This window comes from Haplochromis burtoni, unplaced genomic scaffold (genome assembly GCF_018398535.1).
Source record: "Haplochromis burtoni strain Fernald_Lab_line unplaced genomic scaffold, NCSU_Asbu1 Contig_2125, whole genome shotgun sequence".
NCBI lineage: Eukaryota > Metazoa > Chordata > Actinopteri > Cichliformes > Cichlidae > Haplochromis > Haplochromis burtoni.
The window spans coordinates 2035-13475 of NW_024584486.1; the positions used below are offsets into that span (position 1 = coordinate 2035).

Consider the following 11441-nt stretch of genomic DNA (forward strand, 5'->3'; position numbering starts at 1 on the left):
ACTTCTCTAATGGCTTTCTGTAAATGTATCATTTACTTGCTACAACATGGCAAGTTCCAACGTATGGTGGGAGCTATCTGGTGAAGCTAATGTGCCTTAAAGAAAGCTCAAATAAAAAGTAAAAATCCCAATAAAATATGGATGTTTCATCAGCTGCAAGACTCAAAAACTGACATTTAAGTTCTTGCACCATTTCAGGGGTAAACTATGTATTTCATATGACATCAGATTGGTAAGAATATTCTTTTTGCAGGCTCCAAACCTCGTGTTTCTGGCTGTGAGCCCTGAGGAGAAAGAATCATGGGTAAACGCCCTCAGCATCGCCATCATCAAAGCGAAGAACAGAGTTTTGGATGAGGTGCGGGCTGCTTTTTTCATGGATTCAATTGTTTTAATAACACCTCGGCCACCTTTTTTAACAGGGTGTTAACTCAGTTTGTCTGCGTACAGGTGACCATTGAGGAGGACAGCACGCTGGTTCATCCCACCAGAGATCGAGCAAAGATCCCTTATGGTCGCCGGCTGCCGACCAGAGGACATCTCATGGCCGTGGTACTGGGAGCCTTTTTTCCATCTGTCTTTTGGTCTGAATGTTAAGATAATGTTATTGCTATTAAAGTCATGTTCTCACTGCAGGCATCCACCTCTTCCCATGGCATGCTGACACTCGACCTGGTGGCCGAAGAGGATGTTTTTTCACACGACTATGATGGCGACTGGAATAACAGCTTTCGGGTCGACCTGCAGGGGGGCGGGTCTTGTGGACAGATTGGAGTAGGAGGTCGTCAGCGAGCTGGAACAGACGTATCAAAGCTACGGATGACATCCAAGGAGCCCAAAGTGAAGACTAGCAGTCTGCCAAGGGGCAGTGAGCGGTCCTGGGGAAAGCATCTGGACGCCTCCAAGGTCCACAAGTCTCCACAAATAGAGGTGGGCCCTTCAGATCCACATTAACCTTTTTTTACTTCTGGAAGCATGTGGCTCCAAGTTTTTATTGAATAGCTTTGCTAAAATGAACACTAAATCGCGACACCTACCTCAATAGAATGTTACCTTTCAGGTTCTCCAGGCTCAGTATCGAACGCCACAGCCAGGGAAGAGGTTCAGTATGCAGGGCCGGAGTCGCTGTGCCTCCATGGATGAAGTCCTCTCATCCAGGTATGACCTGGTAATAAACAAAGTTAGGGAGTACACAGACGCAGAGTTCAGGCTTTCTTCTGCAGAGTATCAGGCTGTCAGGTATTCAGGATACTCAGGAGAAGTAGAGTCCATGGTTAAAGTCAGTGTCTGGCCTGCTGGACTCACTGCTGCTCAAGTCTGACTGAACCAGTGAAACCCATTTCAGTGTCTTTGACCTTTATGTCTTGAAATTTCTTCTGTCACCCTAACCCTCTTCCTTTTCTCTAGACCAGTGATGATTCGCTCAGAGTTCTGCTCTGCTGTTAGGCGATGTCCAGCTGAAGTGGAAGCGGGAGTCGAGGCCTCGGCCCAGCCTTTGGGTCAGATCCAGAGCCTTATTGCCCAGAGGATGCAGCGAGCTCAGGAATTGCTGGAGGAGATGAGACTGCAGGTTTGACTGCTTCATTCATAAATGTATAGATTCGTTTACTGATCATTTTCATGATGTCAACTGGCTTAGGTGGCAATTATTTTTTATAAGATAAATGACAATACTTGTGCTTTGGATTGACACTTTTAGGTCCACCAGGTGGAAGTTCTATTAATCAGACCACAACAAAACCTGAACTATAGCACTGACATTAGTTCACTTTGTCACAGCCGATTGGATTTGCTGCCGGTAGTGGACGTTTGTGGATGTGCAGGATAAGCCATGTAAACAAGTAAACTTCGCTACCCTTGCAATCAGGCACCACAAATGCCTGACATATCTGTCATCACAAGACTGCTCCAGTTGAGTGAATAACTGGAGCTGGCGGGGCCGTCAGCGTTGGACGACCCCGTGTCACCGCTGAATGCATCGCAGATGCTACATTCTGCTAAAGGTCATGAACACATCCCAACACACTGCCCCAATAGGTTATTAAAGCCTGGCCAATCTGTCCCCAGAATTAAGGGGTGCACAGGATAACTGCAGCCTTTATTGTACAATCAAAACTGCTCCCAACAATCATAGATGTTTACATCTGCGCTGTAACTGCAATCATTTAATCAACCAATTCGCACTACAACCTGGTTTGCCTCTTATCTGTACTTAATTTAATTTAATTTAATAACTGTACAGTACTCTGTTTATAGTAACCATTGTCCTTGATGTAAATATGTAAGAAGACATTGTGTGTTTCTGTGTCCTGTGTACTGTTTGTATGTGTGTCTTTCTGGCTGCTGTTACAACCAAATTTCCCCTTGTGGGACAATTAAAGGATTAAAGGATTATTCTATTCACTGACCTTGCATTTAATTTGCAGCAGCACTATGGGATATTATGTATGTCCTCATACACACACACTTAACCTCCACACACTCAGCCTCCAGCAATGCCCCGGATCGAACCACGGTCTGCAGCCTGTGTCCACTAAGACTGGCCTTGGTACCTTACCCGTACACTGTATCTCCCTCTCAGACCAAGGGAGGGTGTTGGAGGGCCTGGACACATAACACCCTGCCCACCAACACCACATATCTCTCTGACCTGGTTCAGATCACCATCCCATCTCGGTGTCTCAGATCTTCTTCTTCTCTTTCTCTCTGTCCCCTCCCCCGTCTTGCCACCATGGGGAGCAGGGCTTTCAGCTGCTCCACGACTCTGGATTCCCTTCCTCTTGATTTAAGAAATATCTCTTCCTTTTCTCTCTTTAAGTCCCAACTCAAAACTCGTTCAAAATAGCTTATCCCATTATTATTATTACACACCTCTCTGTCATCCAGCCCCAGGATTATCCTTAAAAGGGGAGGCATGATTACATGATGAGGTCAGGTGTGTGGGTCAGCCTCCCCTGACAGCACCCTTCCTCTGTGGCTGAGCTACAAACCACGCTACGCCACAAACAGAATGAACTCTTTGGGATTTCCTTACCTGGATGATTGAGCATACATCAAGTTAGCTTAAGGTTATTTTGCAAGCACTAGCAGGACAAATTCTCTTCCTCCGCCCTGTACCCTGTTTCATCTCCATCAAAGATGAGCCCAACCACGGTGGTGTCGTCTGCCCCCAACAGGCTCTGCTGGTCTTTGTAGTTGGTGAGGGCTTGGTTACCTCTTCACACCTGGCAGGGGTTGTTATCAGTGAGGAAGCCCTCTATGCTTCTCCTGTAGACCTCCTTGTCCTGTTTGATGTCTGTCCTCTGGTAGCGCTGTAAAGAGAACTGTCCCTCAGCCTGAAGGCTGAGTTCTGATCAGAGCCGGGCCTTCAGATTTCGTGCCTTATTAAAGTCCCCAGCAACAATATGGATGCCCTCCGGGTGCTCTCTTTGCTGTTTAGGTGTTGTTGGAGGTGGTTGAGTGGCGAGCTAACGTCAGCATTGCGGGGGCAGCTGTAAACAATGGTAACTATGACTACCATTAGCTTGCAAGGTAGAAGGGCCTGAACTGATTGGACATGAGCTCCAAGTCCCGTGAGCACTGACTGTATATAACTCTACTGTTACGGCACCAGTAGTCTCTCCACCCTTTACCTTACAGGAGTCTTTGTTGTGGTCCCGATGGTGTAGGCTCTGGCCCGATAACTCCACTGAGGCATTAAGGATTTTTGGATGGTGTCAGCACTCAGTTACAATCTGTAGACGACACGGTTGTAGTAAATCTCTGATTGTAGCTGTTTCGTTTGCAAGGGATCTGGCGTTGGTGTTGAAGATGGACAGAAGCGGGGTTTGTAGTGTTGTTTTCACAGCTGGACCTGATAGCCAGCTCTGCTTCTCCACTTTTGTTTCCTCTCCTTGCGCTGTCTGCAACGCTTGGCGCTCCCAACAATAACCCACGGAGCCCTGATGGTCTTGAAACTCAGGTGGAATAATGTCAGTCCAATCTAATGTAAAGGTTCAGGCTGAGGCCGATGTCGATTAGTTCCCGACAGCTGTAAGTAATCAGTGCATTGCAGGAAGAAAAAGAGAAATAAACAACACAAAAAGGGTACACAGTAGCTGGGAGCACTGTGCCCCTATACATCAGCACGTGCTGCCATCTTATATGGATAATGTTGTTTCTGACAGGAGCTGCAGAAGACCAAAGCAGAGCGAGAACGAGAGGGCAGTTCACCTTATCTGAAGGGCATCAACTCTCCTCGACTCCATCACCTCAGGGGCTCAGAGTCACCTCACTCCAGGTCAGTTTTAGCACCTTAATTAATAATTGACATTACTGATTAGTTCACATCAATATTTGTGCTTTGATTTGCAAAGCAGATATATAAAATGTAGATTGCATATCCCAAAATCAAATTCCAAAAAGACTTTTCCCATGATCTGTCTGTTACAGTATGTTTGATGCAGTACCAAACATATGTGTTTGTGGTACTGCAGTTTGTAAAGAAGAAAACACAAAGTTCTCAAATGGTTGGAAAGATTAATTTAATACTGATTGTTGAACTTAAAATCAGATTTTTGTCGCCATCTTTAGTAGGTCATCGGGATCTCCGAGGAGCCGGAGCAGCGACTCTCCTCGCCTCAGAGGAAGAGAATCTCCTCGGTCCAAAGCCAAGAAGAATCGGTCCAAAGGAAATGACTCACCTCACTCCAGAGGATCCCATGCAGCCGCTGCTAAAGTCAGCGACTCTCCCAGGCTGAGTGGCTCTCCTCGGTCAAAGAGCACCGATGCAGCTCGATCTCCAAAACTCAAAGGACCATCCGCTGCCTCTCCCAACAAGCAAGGCAGCTCTCCAATACAGAAGCCATCCGACTCGCCTCTGAGCGTCGGACGATCTGACTTCTCTCAGGTTAAAGGATATGGTTCGCCACGAGGCAGTGAGACCGACTCTCCTCATCTAGGGAGCAATGAGGAGTCTCCTCTTCAGAGCCAGAACTCCCCGACCCTGTCCAGATCCTTCGAGTCCTCACAACCAAGAACCCCTGACAGCCACCACCCCTCCCCACTTCCACCAGCCACCCAGCTGTCTGAGGATAACTCGGAGGTGGAGCAGAGGCGTGCCGAGGCTGAGCGGCTCCTGGAAGAGGCTGTGTCCTCGTGGAAGGAGGCGCAGGAGGTCCTGCAGGAGGTGAAGGAGCTCCAGAGCCAGACGCTGCGGCGACAGCGTAGGAGGACCTATGAGAAGATGGCATCGGCAGCAGCGGCCGCTGGTATACCTGCACCGAGCGGCGCGGCAGAAGAAATAGACACGCTCATCTCGCCGACATCACCAGAGGACAAGGAAGATTCAGAGACACCTGAACGAGGAGTTTGAGTGTTCAGCATTGACTTCTCAATGGAAGTAGCAGCGTTTCTTCAGCACGCAAACAGAAGCCTGCTTCAAATTCTGTCTCCATGTTTTAATCTGCAGACAGTGCACGTGACCACACAGAGCAGGATTGTTTCTGGGAGGGTTAATGGCTTAATCCTCCACAGTGCACTAAACAGGAAGTGTGTGTGTGTGGCAGATGTTTGACGCACACGTTGGACGGGGACCCTTTCCCCTTCTCTTCCTCCAATGGTGCTGCATGTTTATCTTCTTTCTCCGTCCTCCTGAAGGCAAAAAGATTTTCTGTTTATCTGTTGAACATTTTTGTTTTGTTTTTTTGAAGAAAACCTTTTCAAGATAAGATGTCAGCGTTTGTACATCAAGAAACTTTTTGAATTAGTCACTGAAGCACACTACGAGCGCAGAGGGGAGTCTGCTGGAAGTTTCCCCAGACTTTCACTCCGATAAAACATTCATGTATTTACTAATGTCATTGCTAATCTTCAAAGTTGTTGCTCTCTGCTTTCACTGTAGCAGAGATTCCTGTAAACGTCCTTCCAGCTCTTTTTAACCTCACAGGATTTTTGTAATCTGTGGATTTTTCTCAAAAATCAGGGAGTTTAATGTTAAACAAAGACATGAGAAGCAATAATGACACAAAGTCTTTACCTGTTCATGTGTTGCAGTTTACAAAAAAGAACTCAAACTCTGCATTCTGCAAAAAAGCGGAAATTTAATTTGCACACTTGAAGCCCAGCAGATGCTGGATAGCATCAACCAATAAACAGCTGACATATTTGTTGTACACAGTGAGACATTTGCTTTAATGAAACATACATGTGACATAGAAAAAGGCTCAATAAAGTCTAATAAACAAACAAACAAAAAGTGTGCCAGCACATCCACCAAATATAAGAAATACGAGCCTTTAATCATCTACACAATAAAGTTACTACTTCAGTATATTTACGTTCCTGTTTATCTCTTTAAATATTAGTGTAGATAATTTACTGTTAAAGCTCATAAATAATTTAGGAATATAATGGAGACTTAAAGATACAAAAATTACATGGAAATTGTATAAATCAGCAAAACTAGTTAATTGGAAAACAAGTAGGTAAACAAACCAATGAGAAGGATGAATGAATTTGTTGGTAACAAATGAATAAACAGTGGAACAGACACGTTAATCAAAGGTTAAAAGAAAATACAATTAGTAATGTCAGTTTGTGTTGCCTACATAAAAGATTTATTACATTTAGTGTTTTCAAGGCAATTGATTTGTTACCGTTTATTCATCAGGTTAAGTCCTTTGTAGTTTCTGTCCTCCAAATAAACCCATTTGGGTTTGTTGTTAATCATGTTCTGAATACGTATGTGCTGGCAGCTCAGGCATAAACATGCCCAACATGTGATGCATCTGTTAAATGTGTTTCACCAACAGAAATACCTTTCTGAGATTGTTTTTGTTCAGCTGCACGATAATAATCGCCCGTTTTTACCAGTTTATCAGTGTAGCGCCAGATCATCAAATATTTACAGGAACTTTAATATACAAAGAAATATTCATAATCTGTACTGTAAACTTTGTTGTGTCACTATGTGCTGAATACTCAGAGACTAATTTCACTTCAACAAAGCTCCACATTTATGCATTTATAAACTTTGAAGCAATGAAAACTGTAATGTTAGCTGCAGCCAAACAGTTCAGTCTCCAGTTAAAGTTTAACGTGTCCTGCTCATCTGCAGCATGACTCCTCACACTGCAGATACACACAGCAGCCATTTTATTGGTCAGATGGTGTCATTAAAAATGGCATCAACGGCACAAACGCAGTCGGGAGGTCCAGTTCAGGGACTCGAGTTAGTCTCAAATCACGAGACGCTACAGCATTGGAGATTTTTATACCAGACTTTCACTTTAAGGTCCTGTCTCTTTGAACAGCCCCCAAAACCCCTGCAGAGGTGCAGCTCCCAGGGCACAGAGCTTTACCTCATTGTCAAAGGTTTACGTGAAATTCAAACTTGTACTTCCTCTGTAGGTCCTGGTACTGAAAGCTTGACAGCTTGATTTGTGGTTCCTGTTGAACAGATTTTATTTCTCTTGATCTTTTTGCACATTTGAGCACTGAAAGACTAGATCACGCCAGAAATCTTTGGACTATGAGAAAAGATTCTGATGTAGTTTGAATGACTGCACCTTGTTCCTTCACGTTTGTTAAATTATGGAATACATTATTTAAATGTTCTTTTTCTGATGTAAATCTGTATGGTAATGTTTTTGAATCATTGTAAACAGCATTGCTTTCGAGGTAAATGGCACCAAACGAACACTGATGATTTTCTTGTGGGGAGCATCCAGGGCTCGTCTTCACATGCAAACTACAAATAAGCTAAACTGGTGGAGGGATGAGAGTGTTCACCAGACTCTGTTCATCTCTTTTATTTGTGTTTACAGACAGCAGGAAGTATCCTGTCAACATGTCAGCTCTTTATGATTTAGGGCTTTTGGACCATTAAAGCTTCCATACTTTAGGCTGACATCATCATACTGTCCACATTTATTCATAGACATCGCGCTCAGCTCCAGGTGTGTGCGCTTTATGGTCATGAATTTCATAGACAGCTGTGGATTTCATATTTTTAGGTCTTTTTGTATCGAGGGTAGAAACAGCCAAATTCAGAAATATACATATATATTAGGGGTGCAACGATACACAAAATTCACGGTTCGGTTCGATACTTTGGTGTTACGGTTCGATATTTTTTCGATACAAAAAAGAAATGTTCATGCCTTTTTAATTTGTCATTTATTAAAATTATAAATATATATTTTACTCAAAAGTACAGTTTTTAAATTTAATGTTGCTGAAACAAAAGTAATTAAAAAATAAATATATCTCAGGGCTCTCAAAATTTCAAAATCCCTGGTAGCCCTTCGGGCAGGGACTCTTCAGTTTTTGGTAGCCCAAAATAAATTTAAGTAGCCCGAATAAAAAAAGAGCAATTTTTTGATTGATGTTTTGTTTCCTGTTTTGTTTCCTTTACAATATTATACATTAAAGTATAATATTGTAAAGGAAACAAAACATTAATCAAAAAATTGTTGAAAAACAAATTACAACATTGTATAAAAATTACAATCATCAACTCAAATACTTGGTTCTAATTGAACAGAAATTTCTATGAACTTGTAAGAACTGTGTAGGACATGAATCAGTATTTTTAGTCATATTTTTAGTATGTTATTTGCAATTGGTGTTTGTTCTGGGAAAGATATTGCAGACTGAGCAATAATGCATTTCTTGCATTTCTCATGGGTTCTAATGGGGGCCTTTCTTAAAATGACTGGTCCCAGTAACAAAGGCGCTTGTCGACTCAGAAATCGAGAGAAAACCAACAACACACCCGGCAGAACATTATGTTATTTACACGGGTGCACATAAGTGGTCCGCATGTGCGCATTCGCTGTCAAAATAAAAGACGCGCACCAGATAAGAAGTTGCAACGCGCGTTTGCGTCCATATAAAAGGCACTGTTTTTGTCCGCTAGAGTGGGATTTTCACGGCACATTCTGCACCACATCTCTGTGCGTTCATCATTTGTTTGAAGCCAGCTCACCTCCTGCAACCACTTTTCCGAGAATACGCGCTTCTTTTGTGGTTCGGACTCCTTCTGACATTTCTTTGGAGGTGGAGGAACACAGTAATTGCTTAAAGGAGCTTCTTCGACATCTTTAAGAGTTCTAAACAAATGTCTGTCCTCCTCCAGAAAATCTTATGTACGCAAACACGCGTTGCAACTTCTTATCTTGTGCGCGTTTTTTATTTTGACAGCGAATGCGCACCTGCGGACCACTTATGTGCAGCCCTGGTTATTTAGCTCGTCATATTGCAGCCACAGAAATTCTTTTGTCCATGAAACCATAAAGCTGCACTTTCTTTTTGCCTTATAGTCTGATTTGTCATAACTTTTCCGTTTTGTGGTAAGCTTTTCTTTGGCTGTCACTTCTTCACCCTGACCTGTCTTATTTGGCTCAGCAGAACTAAAATATATATCCTGCTGCTTTTACACACGCACTCACATAACTCAGCGATTCTCTGCGCGATCAACCTCTCACATGTTTAAGCTGCGGGAGATTTCACTTGTCATGTTTGCATAGTAAGCTAACGATTGATAAGACGATGTCAGAGGAATTGGTGCGCAAATTATCATCACTCACCAATCAGTGCTGTCGCTCTCTATACACAGTTCGCGCGATTGCAAAGTGAAAGCAAAAAACAAGCGCAAATTCAAACGCGATTTCAATATGTCACATATTGACAGTGGCTCACCGATGCCAATGACATAATTACCCAGCTACATTTCCGAAAGAATGCAAAAGCATTGACATATATTTTTCCTTCCTACAATAGCCGACGGGCAGGGCAGAGATAGATTTTGGTAGCCCGACTGGAAAAATCGCTAGCCCCGGGACGTCGGGCTAGCGATTTTGCGAGCCCTGTATCTGATTGAGGAATCACTCATCTTTGGAAAAGAGAGTTTATTACAGAGAAATGGCTCTTTCCAAAATAAAAGCTATACTATCCGCTTCTTCTGGGCTATATTCTCAGCAGCATATTAAACATATCAGGTCCCCATAAGGAGAATCATGTGCTAACGGCTGTCTAAATGACTCGGGTAAAGTTTGTAGCATGCGTGCTTGTTGTTTTTGTCTGCTTCCACTTGTCTTTGCACTAGGATGATGTCGGAGTAAATGTGCAGTCATATTCGTTGTGTTCCCACTAGTGCTGTCAGCGTTAATCTGAAATGACGTTAACGCCACAACACGGCAAATCTCCGTTAACGAGCTACCGCGGATCGCCCCGTGCGTGGGGCTGGACGGCCAACACGTTAACGAGCTAACTGCGCTAACGCACTAGTTCCCACCCATGTAATTGAGCATTGCGTGGCACATCCAACATACTGTTTTACTTTAGTCCATGACGCGCTTACCTTCAGGGTCATACGTCACATGAAAACCAAAATAGTTCCAAAGGCCAGATCTGAATGAGGGTGGGGGAGGTTCAGTTTGCCATGTTGCAAGGAGAGCTTAACTTCTGTCTTGCTAGCTTGCCCTGCGCTCAGTGGATCTGCGTTCGACTACTCCGCCTAGGCTTTACTGTCGAGCGCAGATCCACTGAGCGCTCAACACAGACAGCATCGTCAGAAGAAAAGTCGATAAAATAAATTAAAAATTTTGTATTGTTCGATACATATGCGTACCAAACTGAAAGCACTGTATCGAACAGTTCAATATCGATACGAGTATCGTTGCACCCCTAGTAGCTACACACCACATCGGTGAGTTCATCCAAATCACAAGTGTTCTCTTGAAACCAGGACCAGTCAGTGCAATCAAAACACCCCTGAAGGGCAACACAACTGTCTTTTGTCCAGACATTAGTCCGCTTCACACAGGCCTTCTCCCTCCTAATCACAGATCTGTAGGCAGGGAGGAGGTGAATAACATTGTGATCCGAGGAACCTAGCGCAGGTCCGGCCACAGACTTATATGCCCCCTTAATTGGTCCATAACACAAATACAGCGTTTTATTATGCCTTGTAGGACAAGTGACATGTTGAAATAAATTGTTCAATGATTTCTTGAGATTACAACTGTTAGAATCACTAAGAATAAAAATTAGGAGCATCCAGAGAGAGAGTCTGCAGGTTGTGTACCACTTTAAAAATGGTGTTGGCAGTAACTTTAACGTCAGCTTTAGGATGAATGCAAACCACAGCGCCCAAGAGTCTTTTGTTCTTTTTCAATCAAACAGACAGACAAACAGACAGACAGCAATTCAGTCTCTTTGTTTCCACCCATTGTGTAAAGATGGCTGAAAATAGCACAAAGTGAAACTCATCAGGTTAACCTCAAGTTTAAGAATGACACCCTCAGATTCAGGTCATATGACACAAACCCAGCTGCACTATTGGCCTAGTGCCCAGTGTGACTGACACACACACACACACACACACACACACACACACACACACACACACACACACACACACACACAGAGAGAGAGAGAGAGAGAGAGAGAGAGAGAGA

The 11441-nt window shown here is 43.6% G+C and overlaps 1 protein-coding gene across 1 annotated transcript; it reads left to right on the plus strand.

Annotated features, from left to right (window-relative positions):
• Nucleotides 1-253: 253 nt before the first annotated feature.
• Nucleotides 254-7896, plus strand: LOC102292697 (pleckstrin homology domain-containing family O member 1-A; the record flags this gene model as incomplete). Its single annotated transcript, XM_014331355.2, is given in 7 exon segments — nucleotides 254-358; nucleotides 451-552; nucleotides 637-930; nucleotides 1061-1158; nucleotides 1408-1570; nucleotides 4167-4279; nucleotides 4573-7896. Coding segments are annotated over 7 exon segments (1656 nt in total), but the record flags the coding sequence as incomplete, so codon positions are not given.
• Nucleotides 7897-11441: the final 3545 nt, after the last annotated feature.